Source organism: Mixophyes fleayi, chromosome 2, assembly GCF_038048845.1.
Source record: "Mixophyes fleayi isolate aMixFle1 chromosome 2, aMixFle1.hap1, whole genome shotgun sequence".
In the NCBI taxonomy this organism is placed as follows: domain Eukaryota; kingdom Metazoa; phylum Chordata; class Amphibia; order Anura; family Limnodynastidae; genus Mixophyes; species Mixophyes fleayi.
Window position 1 is genome coordinate 194,386,650 of NC_134403.1, and position 27,281 is coordinate 194,413,930.

General features: G+C 39.1%; 1 protein-coding gene across 1 annotated transcript; it reads left to right on the plus strand.

The window, feature by feature from the left end:
* Positions 1-322: 322 nt before the first annotated feature.
* NHSL3 (NHS like 3) lies at positions 323-27,238 on the plus strand. The gene is made up of 7 exons (XM_075195239.1): positions 323-778; positions 12,945-13,094; positions 13,661-13,710; positions 19,196-19,304; positions 21,789-21,905; positions 22,345-25,173; positions 25,319-27,238. Exons 1-7 carry the CDS (start codon positions 604-606, stop codon positions 25,321-25,323), a joined length of 3,435 nt encoding a protein of 1,144 aa, XP_075051340.1. The 5' UTR covers positions 323-603; the 3' UTR covers positions 25,324-27,238.
* Positions 27,239-27,281: the final 43 nt, after the last annotated feature.

Sequence of the window (27,281 nt, forward strand, 5' to 3'; positions counted from 1 at the left end):
AACATAAACCTATGCCTATAGGTATAGATTATATACCTCATGTATGTCACCATTCACACCTCCAAAGCACTGTTAGGTCATGTACATGTGTCACCATTACTACATATATGTACTGTATGTTACTGGCTATAGTGACCGACCTGCACATTTAGAACGGGGGCTACGGTACAGGATGGTAGGAAACCTGTCAGTGCCAGGCTGTGTCACAGCTGGGTATGTGGGTGCCTGGGTGAGACCTCGCTGGTATCACGGGTGTACAGGGAGTGAAGGTGAGGAAGAGATAGGCCCTGGTGTCCCAGGCTTGATGTCCCCGGTGTCCCAGGTGTGTCGGGCCCCGCCTCCGGGGCTGGAATGCGGAAGCTGTGGGAGGAGGAGTCCGGAGAGAACTAGCGGGGAGACTCCTGGAGAGAGACAGCCCGGGACACTGGGGGGCCACCCGAGACAGAGCCTGCAGTACCGGAGGAGATTAGAGAGCAGCACGGGACACGTGGAGTAGTGTATCACACACAGAAACTGGCCAAGGGAGCCGCCCGAATTGGGACTGTACACCCGATGAATCAGTCTGGCAGCCTCAGCACTACCATGCCCCCCGCCCTTTGAGCCATGTCTGCCCAGACAGCCCTCCCCCCTGACCATGACCCCTTGCCCCCTATCCCAGACTCGGGCGCCTTGGAGCCCAAGAAGAAAAAGCACAAAACTGGCACTCTGCGGCGGGCACTGAGCTGGCTACGTGGTCGCAAAAAGAAAAAGTCAGAGGCCAAGCTGCGGGGGAGCAAAGGTGAGAGCTCTGCATGGGAGGAGGTGCTGGGCACACTCGGGGGCATAGAGAGGGTACACCGACGGGTACAGATGCGTGGCAGGTGTTTCATTGCTTATATGTATATGCTGCCATATGGACCTGTACAGTGTGCTGTAGGTTGTCTTGTACGTTGTACTACATTCCTTTACTATGGTATAGGACTGTACATGACAAGCTAGGTGCAGCTCGGTTATCTAGCGGAAAGCCAGACTGGTGAGGCAGCAAATCTGGTGACCAATGCATAAATACTGTTCTGTATAGATTGCTAGAACGTCTCAGGATGTTGAGGCTTTTCCAGCGAAAATCTAATGCCAAGAAGGGTGATCAGTAGCAGGGTCCAGGCCTCACAGAGGTGCCCATGCCTCTGACTAAACAAGTTATTGCTCATCACTGGGAGAAATGAACCAGCAGATTTATAGTTGTTATCGATAAGAGACATTTTTATGGAACATACAGTATAGAAAACTATTAACTCAAAAAGTGGAAATTGATCCTTACTAAGAAGACACTCTTACACAACACATTAATGAAAATGATGGAGCTGTCATTGAAATATAACACATTTTCATGTTCAAATGCCAGTACCTAATGTCACATGTAAAACTTAAATGTAAATCATCTGAAATTATATTCATAGTAGATAAAAAAATATATTAGTAAAACATTTAATACATTGGCTAAACTTTTTAATCAAATATACTTGTTCTTTTACAATGTTTCTTACAATGTGTTTTCTAAGCGTGGCCATCTACCATATAAATAATTTCTGTTTAAGCAGTAGAATAAAAGTCACAAACATAATTGAGGTCAAATGACATGCAAAATGGCCATCTCCAGCAGCTCTTTCAGTGACTGTGCAGAGAAATATCAGGAGACTGCATATGCACACACACTGAAACAGCGATGGTCGGTAAATCTGCACACTGTTTAAAATGCACATTGTTTAATTAAGCTAGCATTATTTTGTTGTAATATCCTTCCACAGGGATCACATTAATCTATTAGTATACAGTATACAATGAGTAAAGTAATGAACTTCTCCGAAATGGACGCAAGTGGCGAATTAAAACCTAACATTTGGCTATATTATGATCTATTATTATCCTTTATTTATAAAGTACCAACATATGCAGCACTAGCACTGTACATTGAGTTGATCATAATACAAAGACGTTACGCACAAATTGTATCAAACAGAAGATAAAGATTTATATATACTATTAGTTCAGAGACTCCTATTACTAAGGAATATATAAATAGTTAGCCTACCTGGGGCAATGTAGATCCATGTTCACGTTTGTACATGTTCTGTATGCTGTTATATACAGCTCTCTAGGTTGGGCCACAACATGTCTGCGCTTATGCATACTGTTGTGAGCAGGCTATTACATATTGTTTTTGACGCTCATACATTCTTTTCTGTAGGCAATGAAGTTCAATATTTTATATACACAGGTATCAGTGGAATCAAAATGTACAATTATTACTATAATTTATTTACATAGTGCCAATCATGTTGCCCACACTGTACAGAGGATCATTTTTACCATAAGTCCCTGTCCCATTGGAGCTTACAGTCTAATTCCCTACAACCCACACACAGACTAAGGTCCATTTTGTCAGAAGCCAATTTCCCCTGTTTGGACTCGAACTCATGATCCCAGAGCTGTGCGGTAGCAATGCTAACCAGTGTGCATTAGTGCTGCCCATGAGAGATTAAGGTTTACTATAGACTGCAGTAACAAAACTGAAATAACTACCAAAACCTATCAGATTTTCCTTAAATTTATCACACTTTTGTATGCACTTGTGTGCAAGACAAATACTTGTACCCCCCAGTTTATTCTGTAAATTGTAACTAAGAAAGTGGGAGAGGGTTGTGACACTGGTGGTGTCAGACCATATGTACCCGCTCTCATCAATAACGTAGTGAGAGAAGGGAAGCGGAGTGGACAGTACAGCGGCTGTACACAAAACTATATCTGTTAGTAGCAGGAAAGGACAACAATACTATGCTAAAGTGATTTGGGACTTATGGGTGTGGAGGCCCACAAGCCAAAGGGATGGCACAGGGCCCTCTTGTCTCACGGACCATTTGTACTGCACACCTGCACCCATGGTATATATCCCAGTACTTGCTGCTTATCATCTATGGAATGCAACAATTATTCAGTGTCTTGGTACAGTCAGGTTGTCACAGATGATGAGCGCCGTTTATACTTATGGATTCTGTCTTGTAGCCTGGGGATGATAGCAACTGTGGAGACATCATACCATAATATCCGCGTGGCGTTGAATACGATTTGATGTGTTGTGGTTACATTGATATATAGTAAATGTGAACATGCATATGTGTGCATGTATGGGATTTTCCATCTTCCTATTTTCTAAATTGTCCAATGTGACACAGAAACACTTTCCTTCCTGCATTTGTTACACACCCTTTTTTCCCGGAGCTTTGCACCACATGCTGGGTGTATCTGTGATATCACAGGTCACATTTGCTGCAGTATGTGTTCTGTTATTCATACAGCTGTGAGTTTTCAGAAGTTGTTCCAGCAATTTACAAGTAACTCTACTTGTTACAAAATATTTTCTCTCTTTGTATACTTTTGTGACAATTATGACTGAAATTGTATAATCATAGTATTACATGTCAAACGAGCACAATTGGTTGGGTTAGCAGCAAACAGCTTATGCACAGGGCTGTTGCTGTTGGGTTGTACATACAGTTATAGAGATAACTGTGCCACATAACACAGGAGACCATATAATCTTAATACATATAGGGCCCTGGTCAGAATCAATCTCATGACCCCAGTGCTGTGAGACAGCAATGTTAACAACTGTGCTACAGTGTAGCCCATGAGACAATAAGGTTTACCATAGAGTAAAAGTAAAATATCTTCCCATTCCATAACAGACAGCTGCCACTCCCCCACATTTATAGACTGTCTTCATAAGATCTCATACAGGTCAAAAATAAAGATGATTTTTCTGACATTTGAATTACTGTGATATCACCTTTCCTGTCATTATGAACCAACTTATCCATTCAAAGCATTTTGTCACAGTAAGTCTACAAAACTGTCACCCAAACTCTGCCAACTTAGTAGGAGAAGCACCTTGCTCCTAACATTGCCTCAGTTATTTAATGTACATTTTTCATTTCAATAAGACATGACTCTGATATATTTATATATTATTTATATGTGTATGTTTACTGTTAGTGGATTTACTTGCACATTAAAAAATATATAGAAAAGAAAGGTGGTCTGAGCAGCCATTGTTATGGGCTACTTGCAAACATCCAGGTTCATATGTCAAGGGCACATATTGTGTGATTCAGTTGATGTGTTGTCTGTATCAGATCCCTCTTAATCTCATTCTGACTCAGCTGTGTTTGTGGTTTGGAGAGGAAAACATTGCAGCATTGCAGAACCAACCATGTTAATTGTGACCTGTGGATTAACATAATGTTTGTTTGAATTTTTGACGGTGTCTTTGTGACAAAGGGAGTAGTTCTTGCAAAGCAGAAGTCTCAGGTATCCATCAGCTTAAAATGGACCCATCACCTACACACAGTGAATGAATCCAATTTGTTGGCTTGTTATTTATTAATTTGAGAGTAACCAGTGACATCGCTGAAGTACATCATCACTTATATTTACACTTCATAGAGAAATGATTGGTTACATTCTCATAAATATTAGGTCAGCTTGCAAATGTATCATCAATTTATATAGCGCTACTAATTCTGCAGCGCCAATTAACCTATCGGTATGTTTTTGTAGTGTGGGAGGAAACCCACGCAAACGCAGAGAGAACATACAAACTCCTCCCAGATAAGGCCATGGTCAAGGAATTGAACTCATGACCCCAGTGCTGTGAGGCTGAAGTGCTAACCACTTAGTCACTGTGCTGACAGTGTCTACATGACAGGCCTACTTTAAATTAGAGAGGACAACCATTGCTATTTAGAGACCCCCATCCATGAACCCCTTCATGAACAGCATAAAATAAAATTTTTATGTTTGTGTGTCTCAGAGCTAGAAATAAAGATTACATGTGGGGAAAAAAGTGCAATTAGGGACTTTGAAGGTGTTCTCATTAAAAAACAAAAAAACTCCCCCACAAAATAGTTATTTGTAGACAGACACTGGTAACTGAAAAGAGTTGCGCTTGAGATGCAGAATTCCTGAAATCTGTTGTGTTTGAAACTGCCAGGAATCACAGCTAAAGAGACTGGGTAGAAGAATTCATTATTGTTTATTTAATTGGTAAATGTAGATATATGTTATATATTTACGCTTTATTTAAATAATTCATATATACCTGGGTCAAAGTGGAAATTTAACAGTGGCAGTATGGTGAATTTAACTCATTGGCAGGGGGATTACTAAACCCAAAAGTTTTTTGGATTTTGATAGGTTTAAATTAATTTTAGCCCTAATTTAAGATGCTTTTTAACACTATTTAGTAAAATACAAAGACATTAAGTCATAGCACTTTATTAACTAACTTTATTAATTATGGTTCTGTGTCCCCCACATGGGACACACAGGCAGATGATACACAGACACATGCAAAGAACAGACACTGAGAATAAAATCCTCTGAGCAGAAATCTGGCTCTATCACTAAAAGTACCTGTGACTTGAGATCGATACTGCAAATGGTGTTGAGTAATAGATATAAATAGTAGAACACCTGGTTTGTTCATTCTGCTGAGGGGTGGTTCCTAAATAAAGTGTTGCCAAAACATCAGTTTCAGGCTAATTAACTTTGAGTTGTACAAGTGGCAGCCATTTTTCTTGGACTGAGGCCTATGAAAATAGTTCATCCATTGTAGCTTCTGCATTGAAGAAAAATTTGATTGTGACATTTGATCACGAAGTGTTGATTTGGGGGTCTATTTTTCATCCATTTGGAAGCCTTAAAAATGTCTGTTTTCTAGAAGAAAGTCTTATTTTTCGCATTAACCGATTTCTAAAAGGTTTGATGCTGGCAAAATGACGTATTGCGCCGGAGCTAACCTTGTATTTGCTGAGTATCATTGTCCCCATAGAGTGAAAATGGACAATTTATCTAGGGTTGAAAAGGTTAACCATTTGCTTCTGTGATATTTCTATCTCTTGAAGATAACGCCATCTATGGATGTCAGATCGCCACCATTGGAGAAAGAGAAGAGGCAACTCACCACTTCCTAGTCCTTCCTCCGCAGGGTGCCAGCTCCTCCCTTCCTTCTTCATTTTCAGTGAGGACTTTTGCCAAAAAAAAAGTAAACTGAAGTGATGTCCCTCACTTGTGCCTGACACAGAGGTAGAACTAGCGAGCTGTGGGACCCTGTGTAGTTAAATGGAGAGGAGTGAACCAGGGCCCACAGCTCGTTAGTTCCTCGTGCAGCGGGCCTCATCTCCATGGGCCCCGGTGCACCGCACCAGCTGCTCCTGTGGTAGTTCCGGTTCTGGCTGACAGTCATTGGTAGATTGTCATATTCTGCCTTTTCAAACTCAATAACACTGCGGTCCCAAAAGATCCTGAGGTAAAGTTACCTTTACCAGAAAATATGATGTTTTGTAGGGTGTATTCTTATAAAATGTGAATCAATTAGGTCTTGGTTCCTAGTTTCCCCAGAGAGAAAGTCATTAGATTTAGGACAATGAAAACATTATATACGGGGCAGAAAAGCGCTATAGTAAAACAGCGTATGCTTTACATGTACTATTTCCAGTGTTCAAGTGTCTCTTCATATATTCTAACATCCCACCCCCATCCACCAAGGATGGTTTGGGGTTGTGTCAATAGTTTCATTCAATGCATTTATGCAGCAGAAGAGAGAGAGAAAAAACTGTGATCAGATCAGTCTATTACGGGTCTATTAATTAACAAAGATGTGTCACTTTGGTGTTGATGCCATTTAAACATATTAACTCAATAGGGAAGACAGTTATTTCCGTTGATTTATGTCCATAGACATACCTACAATTATCAAAGTGTTGAAAACGAGCAAAATCCCATACATACATGTAAATAATTGACTGGCAAAATGTCACCCTCGGACATATGTAACTGCATCATCGATTAAACAAAGCAGTAACAAAAGTGACTGTATCATCATTATTTCATTCTTTATAGTAAAGAGCATGCATCAACTCACTGGGACAGACAAGCTTAGGCTCTTAATTAGTGGAGTTTTTCCAGATTAGGGGTCACATTTATAAATAGGCCCATTAGATTGAGCAGGGATGAAAAGTGCCTGTATGATATACCGATGTATTTACACTTTGACCACTACATATACATATAGTATTCATAACTGTGTCTGCTCATACAGTAATTTGTTATGGATTCAAGTGGAACTATCACCATGAGTTAATATTTTCTGACATAGGACATAAGAAGTTATAGACTGTCTGAATTTTCTCTCTTGCTGGCAGTTGATACAAGTGGCATTATATGAACATAAGGCATAAACATGTTCTAAATACATTCTAGTAAAAGGGAGGAACGGACAGCTCTGGTTTCTTTAGTTTTTGTTTAGCGGAATTAAAAAGTTCCTTTAACATAGAAATGTTAGTCTAGTACTCATTAGTAGAAATGATCCAGGTAAAATAGTCTCTTGTAATAACCTCCAAAAACAAAGTGTTAAAAACCTCAAGGTGATTTTTATTTAGACAGATGATCTGACGCAAAATGGATCCAAAAAAATAAAACAATTATATAGTGTGTTCTGACAAAACTATATTAGGCATTGGCCAGACAGCGATACCTTAGGTTTAAGTTCTGGTATCAGCAGCAATATGGGGGTGATTGGCCAAATTTTGCCATGTGTGGCGCCAAAATAAACCAGACTGAAATTGATTGAATCATTATAAGGCAAGATGGTAAATGTGATAGAAATATGACCACTATCATCCTGTGTATGTGATCACCTTCCAACCACATCAACAGGCTCCAGTGTCATCAGAAGTAGCCAAATAGGACAGTGATCCTGTCGCTAGGGTATTGAGATGAACAACATTGTCGCTCTTAAATGATGCACAAAATGTAGACATCCACAAAGGGCAGTTTTTTTCTCACCTATTTTTACATTTCAGTCACAGTAAAAAAAATTAACCATTTAGCAAAAAAAAGTTATTTTGCATTATAGTCATTATAACTACTTACATACTTATCCTAAGCAAAGCAATCTAAACCCTGATAGTTTTACCTACAGCGTTCCAATGTGCTAAATCTTATAGTTCCATCTTAACCTTCCAGATTCTCCTTGCTATGAACCTAAGTAGGACAGGGTAGGCATAAAACTCAAACCTACAAAAAGAGTGGTATGGGAAAGTACAGTTGAAGGGCAGTTTGTAGATCAAGCTACACAATGTTGGATTGTTATGCATAGAACAGTTACATCTATTAACTATCAATGCAATAGATATTGTATTACAGCAGTGATGGACATCCTGATATACTTCATGGGCCTCATGTGCCCTCTATTACAGGTCATTTCAAGAATGAGGAGGGAAAAAAAGCCAGCCAGAAATGACGACGCACCTACATCACTCATCCCAAATTATCCCCACATGCTCCAAAATTCACCACCGGCCCACTGAGCCTTCACCTGCAGTCCACCAGTTGGCTGCTTCCGATCTCATCAGAACTGGGGCAGCGATTTCCGCCTCACATGACCTCCTCTGCACAGTTCGGGATAGTCACACGGCATACCCGGAGGAGGGTGTGTACTGTGATATTCCTAGGCACACCACCTTTTCCCAGTTGCCTATCACTGTGTTAAATGAAAACCTTGAATAAAACACAACTTATTGGTATTCATATAATCAGGATAAGTAGAAGAGTATTTTAGGTATAGCTCGAGTTCCACTAATTGCATAATAACCATGGACAATTATAGTTTGTTACTATGTTTGCCTATTTATGCACTTGTAGGCCAAGTAAAATAAAAATAAATATTTCCAATATATTACTGAAAGCCCTATCTGTCTCACCAAACAATAACAAAATGATTAACCAGGCGTCACAAAAATGTGACATTGTTTTATGTATTAAAGATACAAAAACAGTCACTAAAGGACCACTGTACGATTCCCATAAGTGAAAAACATTACTAGTATAGAAACAAGTTTATAATTTAGGTCAGGTAGACACACAACATAAAATTAGATCATCCTAATTAGTAGTGGGGTGTACCACCAGGCTCCCTTCCTGCACAGAATAAATAAAAATGTTTATTTCTATGCACAGTTGGAGTCAGGATACTACAGGGGAGCCATTTGGCACATAAAATTGCTGAAAACTGCAAAAGTTTTGATATTGCAAAAATTGTAAATACACTCTGGACACTTATGTCATGACAACAAGTGCACAGGAAACCTATGGTGTTACCCATAGCAATCAGATGTCTGCTTTCATTTGCTAACCTGCACTACAAAAATTACAGCTAGATTATTATTGGTGGCACCAGTCATTCCATGCACTTGTTTTCATAAATAATAAATAATTAAATGTGTATTCTTATTGGGATTGGTATTCTATGTAAGAACTTCTGAATGTTAAACTGTGTCTTTTTATATCACATCAGCTTGTATTTTAAATGTAGTGTCCTTATTTGTAATATGGATCCAAGCACAAAGCATGTATGTAAACAACTAGATTGTGGTGTTGCTGTATCTGGTGCAAGACAAATGCCTAACATTTGCAAATTAGATTATTTTAGGTTTTTTTTTTCCAGGCCATGAAACACAGAAACCCCTAAGGATATTGCTTGTTACCCTAAGTAGTTATGGTATGTGCTCACATATTAAGATATCAGAAGTATCAGTCTGCAGAGATACTGATTATTTATGCACCACTTATTTACATGCATGAAAACCAGACAAACAAGTTTGATGTATGAACTTGATTTTAGATAGTGATGCCTTTCAACACCACAATCTTCCTGCACCAGTGTGACTGGAGCTTGAATGTGTGCTACTGGGAACCCTGCTACCATACCTCTCAGCCATACTGCTTGCTGCCATTCCCAACATCACCTAATGACACTTCCCTTGCTAGATGCAGACCAGTTCTCACTTACACAAATGCATAGGTCATTACCTCACACAAGCTCGGCACACTTATTTCCTGAATACACAAAGAACCATAGAATATAAAAAAAGAACCTGTAGATCCATCTAGAGAATATAAAGTCTGATAACAAAAAGACAACAAACATGTTTTTAAAAGAAAAACCAGCAGCGTAATGAAAGCCCCTAATCGTGGGGATATATGAGGGTCCAATGAATTTTTGTTTAATATACAAACATCTGAGGTCTAAATATAAAAGTATTTACTATTTTTGCTTTTGTCTCTGCTTTTCCCTTTTATCTTATTCTGTTATAGCACCACTAATTCCGCAGCGGAATATTATAATATATATATATATATATATATATATATATATATATATATATACACACACACACACACACACACACACACACACACACACACACACACACACACACATTAGTATAATATGTTGTTGGCACATTGGATTTTTGTAGCGTCTTTTCTGCATGAGACACATTTGCCTTTGTTGGTGGCTGCATTGTTAGTACTTGTATCACAATTGCAAGTAGGAACAAGTTCCCTGGATGCTTTTCTGTTAGTGAAAGTAAACCACAGATCCCATTTATCCATTGCTCTTAAACTTACACTAAAAGTTCTCCACTCTCCAACTACAGCATCAGCATGCTTCCATACTGTGTATATTTAGTGGGAATATCCACAATAGAGAACACCACTCCACAAGTCATATGACAATGCAATGGGACCCACACTGTTACCAACATTACCTGGAGGATTTTTGTAAGCAGGCAGCATTGTGAGACAGTGTCCTAACATTTCTGTGTTTTTTGCCCTCCATAGGAAAAAAGCAAGGCAAAAAGTAATGAGAAAAACAATATGCCATATAGGATTGCATTTACATCTGTATTGTGAAGAGTAAGGGTACCAAAAGTACATTTTAAAAAAACAACAGCGCACGTGCATCTCAGGCTTTATATTTTTTGGCATTGGTGCGTTTTTTTTTTGCAATGTCTACAATAAATGCCCCTCTCTTTTTGCTTGAAACAAAACATTAATATTTGCCCTACTTACTAATAGGTTATAGTATCTTTAATGGGAAAACCAATAAAACACCATGGGGTATATTTACTAAACTGCGGGTTTGAAAAAGTGGAGATGTTGCCTATAGACACCAATCAGATTCCAGTTATCATTTATTTAGTACATTCTACAAAATGACAGCTACAATCTGATTGGTTGCTATAGGCAACATTTCCACTTTTTCAAGCCCGCAGTTTAGTAAATATAACCCATGGTGTTTTATTGGGGTATATTTACTTCTAGTATTTAGTGATCAGCACTAATGGGATTAATCTATGTACCAGAGTGTTTTCCAGGAAAACCCCAGGGCTTCCTCAAGCAGTTAAGGATTTGCCTCAGACTCTGATATCACCTCCATTAGTGGTAATTACTGGAACACAGCAAAGGATGTGCTGCTCAGATACAGCACATTCCTTTATATTATAGGAAGGAAAGGGGTGGTGGCACTAATGGCGGAGTTAATGTGGTGACATCCAAAGGCACACCGTTTTGAGTTTGTGGAGGGGTATAATGTAGTGAGGGAGAGAATCAGAGAATGAAGCCACTCTAAAAAATCAATCCTGAAGATGTTCTTTTGAGGAGGTAACAATAGAAAGGGTGAATGAAAGATATTGACTTGAGTATAATGGGCTGTTGGAAGAATACATAAGTTACATATGTAAGAGAAAATAAGACTTGTGGTTGGCTTTGTAGGTAAATGATAACAGCTTTAATTTATTCTAAAATGTAGAGAGTGCATGTGGAATGATTGGCAGAGTTGGAAAGCTAAGGTTGTATGGTTGGTGAGGTGAATAAAGTATTGATAATAGACAAAGTGGGGACAGTTTGTGGATGGGGGGGGGGGTAAGGTCAGTTATTTGTAAGTTTAAAGTGCTTCTTGGAGCATTTGTCTGAAAAGTGCATAGATAAGTAGTGGGTAGTACACACAATTGTTTTTACTTACATTCTAAACTCAATACTTGTTTTTGGAGAGGAGCATGTCCTATTCATTGCACATACCCATGATTGGACAAACTAAAACCTTGGTGGCATGTTTTAGAAGGAATATTTTAGAGAGATTGCCGAAGGAAGTGAGAGAGCAACACCATTTGATCCAAGGTTGGACGTTAGATTGGAAGCAGAGTTTAGGGGCACTAATTATCACCAGAACATGAGCATGGGAAGTAGATTTGATGATTGTGTGGACAGTGATAATTAAAATGTAGGGACATATAAGAGTTCTATTTTATAACTATTCAATATCTCTAAACATTTTACGTAACTCAGCAGAATTTGTACATGTCCACGATCTGAGCATTTTGATGCAGGAATTAAGGTTAGATTAAGTAGCATTATTTCCACAATTTCCATGTAAACTTGCTGTATGCATGAATATGTAAATTGTATCTTATGTTGCATTTATACTCCGTGATGATTTAGGGTCCAAGAGGTGCTGACTCATGAGGTGTTAACAATTAGAGGAGGGCCTCAGTGCAGGGGGTACTCTCAAGGGCCTGCTAATGCAGTGGGAACATTGGAGATCCTAGCATGGTTAAAGGCAGCCACCAAAGTATGAACATTAAGATTATCAGAAACAACTGTTATTTATTTTAGTTTCTGGAACTCCAGGGGAACTGCACCGTGGGTAGTCCCAGCCAGTCTGATTCACACTGTGCTGATACTGTACTCGTGACATTAAAAGCTTGTGTCCTCCAGGCTGAGAGTGACTCATCATAAGATATAGCAGTCAACTGCCAGATAACGTGTGATCAGATGTAAGATGGCTGTCTGATGATAGATCTCTTGCAAGAGAGAGCATGCTGATATTTTAACATGTTATTGCTTTCTGTACAAATACTTTCCCATCTGATACAAGTAGATGTAGTTAGTGATTCACTATACCATCACTTACCCAATGCATCACACTGTGACATTGGTAAAAGAGATTTGTAATGACCTTAGAAACACAAGGCTTATGTGGTTCCCACCTCTTATGTTTCCCTTAGATAATCCAAAACCTGATGATGATCCCCAACCAATTGCAGCTCAGGAAAATGAATCGCCTGACAATGCGTTCTTCCCCATTGGACGCACACCCCTTCTTGAAGAGATTCACAACCAGGCCCAAGAGGGGCTCAAGTCTCTGCAGAGGAGAGGTAGGAAAACACCAGGGGGTAATTGTACCAAGCTGAGAGTCTGCCGGCAGGTTTGCAAAACCAATCAGATTCTAGCTATCATTTATTTAGTACATTCTACAAAATGATAGCTAGAATCTGATTGCTATAGGCAACATCTCCACTTTTCAAACCCGCCGGAAAACTCTCAGCTTGGTACATTTACCCCCAGTTTGTTCTAAATGATACTACAGCTCTAAGTATGTTGATTTTCTCACCTTGATCTAACTTACAAATGTGATGTTAAAAAGGTCACAATAACGTTTAAAATAACATGAAATATACAAAAGCTGCAGAAAACATTTGTAATACTTTGTGTTAAAAGCAAATTTAGTGAAAATAAGGATATTATTTGATGTTAAAATTCCTTGCAAATTACTTGCATGCATAATCACAAATTGATTTGTGCAGATAAAGTTGGAGTTTTCTTTAGTCATGCCTGTTTTCCATCCCATTTTGTTTATAGCAGTCCTAAATATTACATAATATGTTTTGTGTTGTTTTCACAGTCCTGTTGTTCTAAGTAAAAATAAAACTTTCTCTCTCAGAAAAACAGCAGTACAAACATCCCTCCCAGGAAGAAGAGAATATCCCTGAGGTAAGAGTCTGTTTATGAAAATGAATAGTCTGATTTAATACTATGGTAAAAAAGAAAAGGGTGTGCTTTATTACAATGTTATATAATAACTGGGGGTAAGTCTAGTGCAAAGTGGCGCTAAATCCCACAAAAAATGTTTGCACCTGTTGTAGAGAAGGATGGAAAAGAAAAAGAAACTCTCTCATTGGACAGACATATTTCTGGGTAAGTCTGTCCAATATCCTGAATCACCGAATTGGATGAAAACATCTGTTAGCAGCAATATACACTACTGCATACTCCATTGATTCTAATTAACTGTTTACATAAAATTAAACACAGGGAGAAAAAAAATGGAGCAATAAGTTTCCGTTAATATTGGCTTTTCTTTGTTTCTCAGAACTTTGTTATCAACTTTGAGATACAGGTTAATGGCAGACTACATTTTACTTAGAGGTATCTAGTCCAACATATTGGCGACACCTAGCAGAGTCTTTAAATAAGTGGACTTATATTATTTTTTTTCCTTTTAAAAAGGGCATTTTCACATTACAGTTAATTTCTCACAAAACCCTCCATTGCCCATAATGGTGGGGTCCCTTTCCATGGTATCTTAACACGGTTTGTACTTGGCAGGGTCCCAAAACGCCCATATCTTTCTGCTGCCCACCTGTGGCTCATAGGAGAAGAGGTCTGATACAGCAGCTGAAAATGAAAGTTAGCTGCTTATTGGAGGACTGGCTGTGATTTGTTTTTTTAACAATTATAGGGGTTTTCCAGTTAACATTTAAGTATTACACATCCTTTGCTGATGATGTAGGGATGATCTTATTTGTCATTTTACTGTCAATAGAGATTCCATATAATCAAAAACTTTAGCCAACAGATACCTCTCTTCTTATTTTTTCTATATTACATTCAAGTGGAAGTTAATGGCAAAGCAAACCTTTAAACATTTTAAAAGTTTACAGGATAAACCGTTTTTGCCGTTATTTTAATACGAGAGCAGTTGTGCGCTAATTACAGTTGTTCACTTCTTGCTACCATATTTCTGTTTCTGTCGTCACTGATTAAGCAATAAACTGTACTGCTACATCAGTAATATAAAAAGCAGCACATTGTTTATGTTTACTTATTACGCATTTAAAAATAGCAAAAATATTTTACTTACACAAATGTCTTTGCTCCACAAAACAAGACCTCTACTAAGAAAAACCATTATGGCAGCTGAAATAATAGAAATGTGATTTATTAAAATTCTTATTTAGCACTTTTTCATGTGTGCATTGATGCCCTTAATGATGTGTTTCTATTAACTGGGTTAGTTTCACTTAATATAACAGAAATGTATCATTGAAGGAAGTTATAGGTCATGTTATAATCACAAAAGTCTAACAACCAATATGGAAGCTAAACAGGGGTATAATAATACATTGTATACTCTTTACACAGCAGCCAAGCCTCATTGCCTTTCATAGTATAGAAACCAAGCACCCAGATCTCTACACTGAACAATACCTGAAGAGATTGCACACTCTATTAAGCCCTACCTAATCCACAGCAAACGATGGCCTTTAAGCATGAAATTGTAGGACCACACCCTTTTAACCACAGCATCAAGCCCCCACTATCCTCTATTAGGGCTTGTACACACAGGAGCTGAAAAAACCCTGTTAAAAGCAAAACCTTAGACTTTGTCCATGCTTTTAAAAAGATTATTAGTTGCATGTTCTCAAAGCATCCCTATAGCAAAGTACTTAATGAGTGTCCCTATAGAAATTCATTATATTGTACAAAGTGTTAACTATCCTGACAGCTGCAGGCAGCATTTGAAATTGACACAATATGAACAATTTTTTGCAAAATTATCTGCGCAGGAGAGGACTATTCCCCAGGGCAGTGGATCCCAAACTTTCTCAGTTTGAGGCACTCCTAGGTTCTCACAATTTTTTTTTAAGGCACCCCTGAGCCAAAGTAATTACCAAGTAGTCCCCTGTTTTGCTTACCACCGGCCTTGGCCGAGGCACCCCTTTGACATCACCACGGCACCCCAGGGAGTCGTGGATCACAGATCGGGAACCACTGCCCTAGGGTAGTATTGTAGTATTGATAGTATTCTGATGTGGAGGAGCTCCAAAGCCCACAGTGAAACAAAGTCAACTAATCTTTAATGATTTCATACTAAAAAAAAAAAATCATGATGCTATGTATATTAGCGAATTATGTTTAAAATAAAGATGTGAAAGTTAGAAAAATAAGTGACTTTTTTTCTATCACATCTATATTTTAAACATATTTCACCAAGATAAGTAGGATCATGACCATTTAATGTGAAATCAGTAAAGATTATTTTTGCGATCGATAAACTAACACTTATCAGAAATTGCGTGTAAGAGACCATTTTCTTACATTACTTTCTTTTGGTCACCCTACATCAGAGCAGCTGAAGCAACTTTAAACTCCTGCTTTTTAACACTCATGTGTATGAAGGTTTAATGTGGACAACAATGCCTACAATCCTGGCGCTACATTATAAACCTGTTCATCTTTTGGTCCCTCGTTTCTCCTACCCTACAACATGATCTTGCCCGTTCTCTCATGTGCCCGCTACCATCCATAATCACTGTGTAGCCATCACATCACACCCCAGAGTAGCTACAGCCAGTACTGCTTGTGTATTGATTATTTCATTATTTAATGTGTATGTTTTGTATGTGATATGTAATTAATATGTCTGTAATGAATATGCATGTGGGGCGAGAAAGCAGTGAGGTGGGACGAGAGGTACTGCCTCAATGATCAGAGAGGGTGGTTGCATTAAGGGAAATGGTAAAAAAGAACAGGCGTATTAAATATGCCTTTATACAATTCCCCAGAACACACTTTACAAAACACAATATTTCACAAAACCTGTAGATATGAATTTACAATTTATTTTTTAATAGTAGTATAAAGCAGAGAGCAACACTGTAACAGAGGTCCTCCTGCAGTCACACAGAAATACACAAGCAGTGGCATTCACCAGGGATGCGTGAAATATGTATTGAACAACAACATATACACACACAATAACTGTTATTTTTTTTGTACTCCCTATTAAACCTTGAGTGGAGAAAGACAGTGTATGATGTTTATCCTTTGGAGGCAGAGTACTTTGGAAAAAAAAAAAAAAAAAGAGTCAACTTCTCCTCAACCCTAGAACTCCCAAGGAGCCACAGAACCATTGGTGCATCAATAAAAAATATCATTGGTTCCGGTGATGTACAGGGGCAGCTTAGAACAGTCTTTGAAGGACTACTTTCTGAATGACTGAAGAACACAACACAATGCAGTGCAACATAATCAGTGATGACTTGGGCCTGTATATATTTTAGACATGCATCTCTTAAGAGCTAGGTAGTAAGCAGAAGATAGTGAACCACCTGCTCCTTGCATTGAGACTTCACCAGCGTCTGTTCATATATGGAACAAGTTTTGGACCCGCAAGGCCTATGGAACTGATGACAGGCCCACAGGGAACACCCAAAAGTGGAAGTGAGCTTCCTTAAAAGCAAAAGTGGGGGGAGGCATGTAGTGCAACTACGAATCACCAAAGAGGAGGAGATGAACCCCAACCACTTTTCCACTCTCTGGTCCTAGCAGATAGTCAGTAAGTCTTACCGTCATAACCAGCTTCTTCGTAGGTAGCCTGGAATCTCAAGGAATGGTCTCATATTTTCAGCTCAGGGAAGGAAAGCTCTTGTGGCAGATATTAAATAATTTGTGTCTATTCTGCTCCTATGCAGGGGAATGAGCAGGAGTTGTCTGTTTTTTTCATTAACTTGCGTCCTAGGAGAAAACGTAACCCATCCTCTGTCCACTTTTATCACGGGGCACCAATGTATGGACGTAGTCATTCAAAAATATGTATATGCTGTACAAAAACGAAATGCTCCAAGATTAAAAATAGAAGCTATTAAGATATTATTAAAACCTATGCAAAAGTGATCCCAAATGAAAAAATTAAAGTGAACAAACAAGTGGGATGTGATGGAGGTGTCATTCATGTGTCATCTAAAAATGCATAAAAGTAAATCAAGATGGATTTCTACTATAATCATATAGGCACAGACAGCACTGTCAAAGCGATATATTTAACCATTAGAATACCTAGATTGTATACATATATCAAATGTAGTAACTTGTAACTTCGTAACTCACAGATTAGGATAAGCAGTTGCTTCAATGTAACTAGTTACATAATAAGAGTTGCAGTGAAAAAGCTGACCAAGGGAGAGTAGCTGAAACTGAGGTTACTACTTATATGAAAGTTGTACGGTTTTTAATATTAGCATCAATTGAGCTATTTCCCCTTGGTCTACTTGCCTGCTTTCTCTTTTAAAAAAATAAATAAATAAATAAAAAAAATTAGCAACATCCACACCATTCTGCTTTACATAATTTATTTATATGTATTAATTTGGGAATTCCTACCACACTGAAACAGGAAACATGAGCAGGAAGACAGCATTTGCCATCTTGAATAAAAGCAAATCCACCAAAGTTCCTGCAGCAGTATTGCAATAGACTTCAAAATAGACACACCTGTTTGTGAGAGGACACAATTTCTTAGTGCTTTTCCAACAAGAGCTTCATCATGAAGTAAAAGGAATATTTAAAGCAAATTCAAGAAAAAAATTTGGAAAATCATAGGTAATGCCCGCAAGATTTCAAGAGTTTTTTTTTTAAATAACTCCTGGGAGCACTGACCATCATAGAGTAATGAAGAGAATATGCCTGTGACCTCCCAAAAACTCAGCGCCCGAGGCACTTGTTGGGGAGACCATCAAGAAGTCTATGGCAATCTTCCATGCAGAAATAGGGAGGGTAAAGTCCAACTACAGTAGTTGAGCACTTCACAAATCTGCATTTTATCGTACTGGTGGCAAAAATAAAGCAGATGTAACAAAAAAGATAACATAGTTTGCCAGAAAGCATATGGTTGGTTTGAATAGTAACATAAATAAATATAAATCAACCAGTGTTTTGGAGTAGACCGGTCAAAGTTGTAGACCCAAATCCCTTTGAGAATCAATTGAAGATTTTTGAAGATTGATGCTCAAAATTTGACTGAACCTTGCAAACAGGCAAAAATTGCAGCATCCAGATGTGCAGGCTGGTTATTATTTAGTGGACACAGCTCTAATTGTAGATACAGATGCTTTTAGTGTTTAAAAAACAGGGGGGGTTAGGCAATAGGATGTCTGGATTTTTTTGATGCAATGAAGAAAAAAAACCTCCCACCTTTTAAATAATTTAAGAGTATATCATGTTAAAATCATTAAAAGATTTCTGAGCAATTCCATTTTGACTACACGATGTGAGAAATTAAAATGCGAAAACTGCCAAGAGGGGGTGGATAAGTTTTATAGGCACGGTATATCCTTTTCATAGTACAATCCTTCATCAACCTTTTTCCTTTATATCCACAACCTCCTATTTTATATCTTCCTTCTTCATCCCACAGCCCACACCTGACACGAATGATGGTGGTTTCCGTACTCGCTCGCTCTCCTGTACCACGGAGAATACAGATGATACAATGTCAGTTCGGTCAGAGATGATCCAACGCAAAGGTTAGAGGCGTAGTGTGAAAACACAAACCTGTTTGTGTCAGTGATAGCATGTGGATATCTAGAGTGTCTAATTTGGTCTCTGCTTATATGGTGCCTTGCATTTTCATTTTATGCATCCTATTTTGTCATGTTCAAACTTAAATTTCTGATTGTACTGGCCTGCAATGGTAAGTATATATAATTTTATAAACAAAAATGCTTTGCACAATACACTTAATGTTTCTGTATTAAAAAGTGAAATTGTGAAACATAATCGTGCATATCACTAAGGATTTCCTTATTGAACAGCAGTCTAGGACCCTACATGGGGACTAGAAGCTACTCAGCCAAGCAGCTTTAATACAGCCATGCAAGATGAACGTATCAGCGCCTGTTCTGTATATTACTAATAAACCCAATATGCAATGGACCTCAGAATAATAAATTGTCTATATATTTTAAAAATAATTAAACCATGGCACCATGTACAGTCATGGGCAAAAATTTTGAGAATGACAAGTATTGGTTTTCACAAAGTTTGCTGGTTCAGTGTTTTTAGACCTTTTTGTCAGATGTTGTTATGGTATACTGAAGTAAAATTATAAGCATTTCATAAGTGTCAAAGGCTATTATTGACAATTACATTAAGTTTATGCAAAGAGTCAATATTGGCAGTGTTGACCCTTCTTTTTGAAGACCTCTGCAGTTCGCCCTGTCAACGTCTGGGCCACATACTGACTGATGGCCGCCCATTCTTGCCTAATCAATGGTTGGAGTTTGTCAGAATTTGTGAGTTTTTGTTTGTTCAGTCGCCACTTGAGGATTGACCACAAGTTCTCAATGGGATTATGGTCTGGGGAGTTTCCTGACCATCACAAAATTTTGATGCTTTGATTCCTGAGCCACTCCGTTATCACTTTTGCCAAGGTGCTCCATCATGCTGGAAAAGGCATTGTTTGTCACCAAACTGTTCTTGGATGGTTGGGAAAAGTTGTTCTTGGAGGATATTTTGGTACCATTCTGTATTCATGGCTGTGTTCTTCTGCAAAATTGTGAGTGTAATTGTCAATAAAAGTCTTTGACACTTATGAAATGCTTGTTATTTTACTTCTGTATACCATAGTAACATCTGACAAAAAGGTCTAAAAGCACTGAAGCAGCAAACTTTGTGAAAACCAATATTTGTGTCATTCTCAAAACTTTTGGCCATGACTAAGTTAAGTCAAAAATCTTCAGAAATGCACTTCCTTCACAAAACAACAAGGGGGCAGCCAAATTCTGAGTGTCCTGCTGTGGATCAAGGCAGTATCTGTAAAAGTAAAAAAAAAGAGAAACAGAAGGCGCTTATTAATGCATTATCTTCCAACCCCCCCAAATGTGAATGTGACTAAATCAGGCTTCTCTGATTATATTTAGAGAGTATTTCTAGTTTCTTCCTGTTGAGAACTCCACTTTTAAAGGAGATATACCCAATGGAAAAAAATTGCGTAATACGTTCTCAATAGAGTTTAGTAATAAAATGTAATTAATGCACACACATGAATTAAAAACAATATCCACTTATTGGATACAAAAATGATCCGACTGTGCAGAGCAGTCTTGTGCCATCGTACCAGATGAACTCCACTCCAAGATGGTAATATGTTGCCGGATTTTTAATACGAATATGCAGCTGATAAATCTGCAAAATGCTATTATGTCTTCATGGACCAGAATGTCCAAGGAATAATTCCAGCATTTTGTTGAATCCATGCGACAAAGCATTGAAGCTGTTTGGGGGGCAGAGGGGGGTCCTACCCAATACTAGAAAGTTGGACATAATAAAGTGGTCACTGATTATAATAAATACTCTCCAGAACTAGGTTTACAATAATGGAGCTCTGCTTATAGTGACCAGAATCTTGAACCAATATCCTCCAATAACTTTGTGCCAGGCCTATACTACAGTTAATTGATTCGCTTGCATATTCTCCTCCTGCAACTTTCACTAAACATATTTCTTTATATCTTTCTGACTGACTGTATTCCAGCGAAGCTTGCATATTAGCCAGGCAGGATTTATTTGTTGCCCTTGGACATGCCAAAGGGCTGCTATGCTCAATGCACTGGACTCAATTGTTTATTTCTGTTACACTTGAGTAAGTAATTAATGCACATTAGCGGCTCTGGGTTATACTGAAGGTCAATGATAATACACTGCCTGGCTAATACACTGGTCTTGTTAGAAATCATAACAAACAAGCCAGGAGAATAAAATAATAATAATAGTGAGAGTTGCAGGAGAGACATGTACACATCAATAAATCATAGCAATGTGAAAGTGGACAATCCCTTGAACCCTTTTGGCAGTTGGAGGATAAATCGGACATATCAGACTTTCATATTCCCTTTGGGATGAATGTGATTTAGTATAAATTTGTTATTTAAAAAAAAAAGGCTAAGAACTTTAGTTTTTAGAAATTGTTATTTTTGACATTGCACAAACTTTCCTGCTTTCATTTCTAGGCTCCACATTTAAACCTCATGACTCGCCCAGAACTCCATCAAACAGGACAGGACGGCGGCGCAAGGAGAAGAGAGCTACGGTTGTGGGAGTTCCACAGCACATTGCAGCAGAGCTTGGTAAGAGCTTCATGGAGATGATGTATTTTCAAGGGTTTTTTTTTTTTTTCTTAACAGGTCATAACCTTATTGAGTCCATATGTGGTTATGCCAAGAAAGTGCATTTTTTTTCCCACTAGAAATCTGTAAAGAAAAAAAGTTTTGCAAAAATTCAAATGATAGAGAACCACAATGTGAGAGAATAGTATTCTATGACTCATTGTATTTAAGCACCGAAAAATATAAACAAGGATGTAAAATGTCATATTGGTGGCCCAGTTTAGTGGTTCAGAATAATAGAAACCCTAGGATAGTATTTTTACATGATTTTTTTCTTTTTTCATTTGCTAGTCCTTTAAGGAGTTGGTTGCATATAATATTACGCAGACTAGTTGTGATATTTAAAATTGTTGTGAACAAATTAAATACTAATTCATTATACTCTACCCTTTATGTGAAGGTCTCCATTCCTCTTATTCACACCGTGGCATCCACGAGCTGTTCCCTAGAGGAAACAATAAGCCAGGTGAAAAGTCTTCAGCAATTCCTGTGGCGAATGGTTTCCATGGAGAAAAGGAAGAATTTGTGGTTATTCCTACAGTAGATGGAACTCCTGCAACAGTGCCACATGGTGGAGCCTACATTTCACTGGTTGCTCTAGAGCAGACAGAAGCCGCTTTGCAAAGACACATTAACAAGGTTTATCAAGATGACAGTTGCATTGGTCGCAAGTCTGACATTAAGATGTCACCCCTGTTCCTACGCCCAAAGTCTCTGGCTGTCCCTGGGATGACTACACACTCACCTCAAAGTGACCCTAGGAGTCCTGTGATGTCCATATCACCCCAAGCCACATACATGTCTAAGATCATACCAAATGCAGTTCTTCCTCCTATGGTTGATGTTGTTGCCTTGAGCCGATCCAGTGTCCGAACTCTAAGCCGATGCAGTCTGGCTACAGCAAGCCCTGCCTCAGTTCGTGGTTCTTTGCATAGGGGGAGGGGGAGGTCTTCCTCCAGTGACACATGGAGCCGTTCCCAATCCACAGAGACTATAGTATCTGACTCTTCTACTATCTCCTCTAGAGGTGGTGAGAATATTCTGGAAGCAATTGAGACACATGAGTCTGGATTAAGCACTGGCAGGACATCTCCTGCCCCTAGCACAGGCACCCAAGATGGTTCTGATGCTGTCAGCTTGTGTAGCGGCCGCTCATCCGTACGTAGTGTTTCATTGCGAAAAAGCAAAAAGGCTCCTCCACCTCCAAAACGCACCTATTCACTGCAACAGCAGAGAGAAATGGGGCTTCCTCCCAGGCCAGATAAAAAGCCCACAACCAAAACTAGCAATGCTCGAGACCCTTGGGTGCTGCGAACAGACAAAGGTACAGTAGAAAATGATGTGTTTTTACCTTCTTTGGCTGGAACAAATCTAAGCTCCCCTAGTCGCTCAGATCGAACTTTATCTCCATCCAGTGGTTACTCCAGCCAGAGTGGGACGCCGACATTGCCAGTTAGATCACTGCTCGAGTCTCCAGGTTCTCGTAGGAAAACTCCACCCAAACCAGAGAGAACTAGTCTTAAGTCAGCCTCAAGTATGCCCATGAGCTCTTCATCTTCTACGGATAACAATACCCCCCTTCTTTTCAGTCCCCCAAGAGCTGGTTCTTCTTTGGGAGACCAAGAAGGACAAGATCTAATCCCCCCACACCCAAATGTGCCTGCCCCTTCTTGCCCCCCACCTAGCAAAGCAACTGACCTGGTTGTGACACCAGCTGCAACTCCAACCCCATCACCACCACCATCTCACCATCCCACACCTCCACCTGCCAGAAAGTCTGAGTCAGACACTGAGATTGTACCATTGACACTGGAGAAGACTGCTCAAAAAGAATCCTTGTGGCCCCCTCCACCACCAGAGACTTCTGATGTTCAGGACTTATCCATGGCAGATTTCCCTCCACCTGATGAGGAAATCTTTTTATCTCTACCACCATCTTTCGAGTCTGTATGCGATAGTCTTACAAGTTCAGACACATTCACTGTCATCACCAATGATAAGATAGATGTGCTGGAAGCAGAAATGCCTGTGTTAACTTCTAAAAATGAGAAGCCTTTGAACATTGTTGTGGGTCCACAACCTGAATCTGTGCCTTTAACTTTAACAGAGTCTCCAGATACAGCTATACATGCCCTTGTTATAAAGACCGCATCTACGTCTGTGACTCAAGTAGCAACGGAGATCCCGGGGTCTGTTGTGCCACCCTCTACAGAACCTCTAGTGGTGCCGCCTGCTTTTGCTGCAGATTCTTCACTTACTACTGCTGTACCTTCAATCATTTATAAGCCACATTTTATTACCCCATCAACTGCAACCATTGAGTCCAAAAAAACACTTGAAGCCACTGTGCCACAAAAAGCTACTGGGGATCCAACTGTAACCACTTTGGAGTCTAAAGTTTCCACTACAAGTTTTGTACCCACTATTTCATCAACTTCTGTGGAATCATCTGTGTCTATTGTGTCATCATCTGTCATTGCTACTAACGTAACCCTTCCACAAGAAGCAGGCTCACCCCGTCCCAAGTCAAGCATGTGGAAGCCAGCCAGTGCACCAAGTTATAGAAAGCAGCCAGCAACTAATCAGAGCACTGCAGCTGCCCAAAAAGAAGATGCAAACTTACCTATAGTAACTCCATCCTTGCTGCAGATGGTTCGTTTGCGATCTGTACAAGCCAGAGGTCCACAGGTTCCATCATCTCATCACCTATCTGGACTTCCCGCCCCTCAAAAACCTGTTCGCAAATCCCTGTCTCTAAGATCCCCTCAGGGGTCCGAATCATCCCCAGCAGAAAGCCCCACAGTATCACCTCAGTCTCCACATAAACCACCAGATTCACCTTCCGCATACAGATCACCAGCTTCTGCTGCTAGCTTCGTATTTGCTCGAGGATCCAAGAAGTTTGTGTTTGAGCCTCTTGCATCCCAAGAGGCTGAATCCTCATTGAAGAGAGACTTAGTGGAAGAGCTCAAATCACATGGGGTTCCTCGCAGCCCAGATGGAAAACCCCCACTACAGAAGAAACCCAGCAAGATTCCCCCACCTGTAGCAAGGAAACCATCAGTTGGGATACCCCGGACTCCCACAAGCCCTGCAAACTCTACAGTGGGCACAAATGGCAGTGTGTTCACACCCTGTGATGCAGGATGCGTTCCCCCAGCATCTGGAGTTAATGCAACGGTGACCCAGGCAGGACATGAGAAGCCACACACAAGCCAGCTTGAACAAGGTAACTATACAAAATGCACTATTATTCCCAAGTATCTAATTATAGGGTCACAACAGAAACAGCAGTTGTTAAATTTCCTTTATCTAACAACTACACTGATAAATAGCTGTAGGCATAATCCGTAAATAAATCTTCTTTCTTTCAGCCTAAACATGTCATGAGGAATATTCAGGGTTCTGCCTTCTCAGGGACACCTCTGTGATGCTCTGCTAAACTCCCATGAACTGCTGGACTCACAAGATTTGCCTTAACAGTGTACAGTCTTGGTATTTATACAACAGTCGGTGTTGGTTTTTGTTTTGATGAACATCTACTTTGCAATAGTTGAACTACTGTAATGGTTCGATTTGAAGTACTGTGGTTGGAGTGTCATCTGGTGGAAAGACAACAGCCTGCATCGTGGTACTGCACCTTTGAACTGAATTCAATGCACAAAGCTGTATTTTGGTGTAAATGTTAGTTTTTAAAAAAATAATAACCTACTGAAGCAGTTATGACAGCTCTGTGCGACAGAGGTGTCATGTCTGCTGACTTAATAGACTAGGAAATCTACAAATGCTGGTGTTAGGTTTAGACTGCTGCACAAGACATTGTTAAAATTAAATCAGCACTTCTTCCTACAATACTGCAGCGTTAACCCTGTGGTATTCAAACAATCAATTCAGACTTGGAGCCATTTTGGCAAACGAAGACTGAACTATTTTCTTAATTATCTCTACTGAAAAAGTACATTTTAAAAACTTTTACATGTGTTTAGTAAAACTGCAAATTATCCTATTATGAATTCTATAAAGACCTAGCAAGCACATTAACTAGTGAACCTAGTCTAAACTATACAAGCACATAGCGGGGCAAGTGAGTGTTGAAATGCGGTTTTAATCTTTAAAAGCACACTGTATGAAAGCAGCCTTATCAACTTGCATCAGCTGCATGCTAATGCTATGCTTCTTAAATCAGTGTCCTTGTTCTGCTTCTCCACATGGCAATGCAGAAACTAATGTTACGGAAAGGAGTAAGCACAGTAACACTAATATAAATATCCTGATAGTTAAAAGATGCATCTAAAAAGGACCCATCTAACCTTTCCATTTAAGCATTGTGGAACGCCTCCTGTGTGTTCTATTCAAATATGCACCTTATGGTTCAGTGTTAAAGTTTCATAGCACACTATGGGTTAATCATTACCTTAAAATAAATAGAAGCTTAATGCAGAGGATCAGTGTAAATATTCATGTCCTGCTGATCTGGAAAATACTCTAACAATCAAACAGACAATCCACTGTGTGTATTATAGGCATGCTCTCATTGTAATTACATTGAAATGAGTAGTGAACATTACTTTTTCTTTACTTCAGCATTCAGCAGGGAGGGTCACAGATTTGCTACATTTCGGCAATTTAATCACCTTATTTAGCTAGAACCCAAAATCAGAAAGCTTTTGTGTAAATTGCCCATAGCTACATCTAGCATCTTGGCTGTACAAAGTCTGCAAAATATAGTGCTGCAGCGGGTAGTGGTTAAATACAGATCACCACACTGCCTTAAAGCTTAACAAACTGCCTTTACCTTTGAACACAGCTAGCATATAGCATAACAAAATGTACCTCTTACTTGAAGAAAATTATACTTTATATAGCTTTATCTAGTTTCCCAACTTATTCCATTCTCAGCAAATGTGGATTGGCACATACAAATCTCACCTTGCTAGTCGATAATCCCAAACACGCTCTAAATTTATTTTTATATTGGTACTGTATTTAACCTCTGCTCTCAGGAGTGTCAAACCTTATCTGCATTATGGTACATACAAGTATGGAATGTTCTAAACAGTTCACAGGGTTAAATGGGCACAAAGGGGGCTGTGCATTAATTGCAAATGTACTGGTTTCGGTAAGGACAAAACAAATGAGTTTCTATAAATAAATACACAAACCTTTACCTTGCCAGGCCCCCTTAATAGAGACCAAATTGAGGTTCTGCTTTTAGTTGACTATATATATTTGTCATAAGCTTTGATTGAAATCTGTATGAAATAAGCAATCTTTTTATAAATGCTGTTACAAAATCTGTGTTGTTTATTGGAGATGCACAAGAAATAGATACACTAC

Excerpts from the sequence above, each read along its gene's own strand:
- NHSL3 (XM_075195239.1), top strand. The coding sequence starts at position 604 with ATGTCTGCCCAGACAGCCCTCCCCCCTGACCATGACCCCTTGCCCCCT. Across the intron at positions 19,305-21,788 it reads AGAGATGATCCAACGCAAAG|GCTCCACATTTAAACCTCAT; the intron begins GTTAGAGGCGTA and ends TTTCATTTCTAG. Across the intron at positions 21,906-22,344 it reads GCACATTGCAGCAGAGCTTG|GTCTCCATTCCTCTTATTCA; the intron begins GTAAGAGCTTCA and ends CTTTATGTGAAG.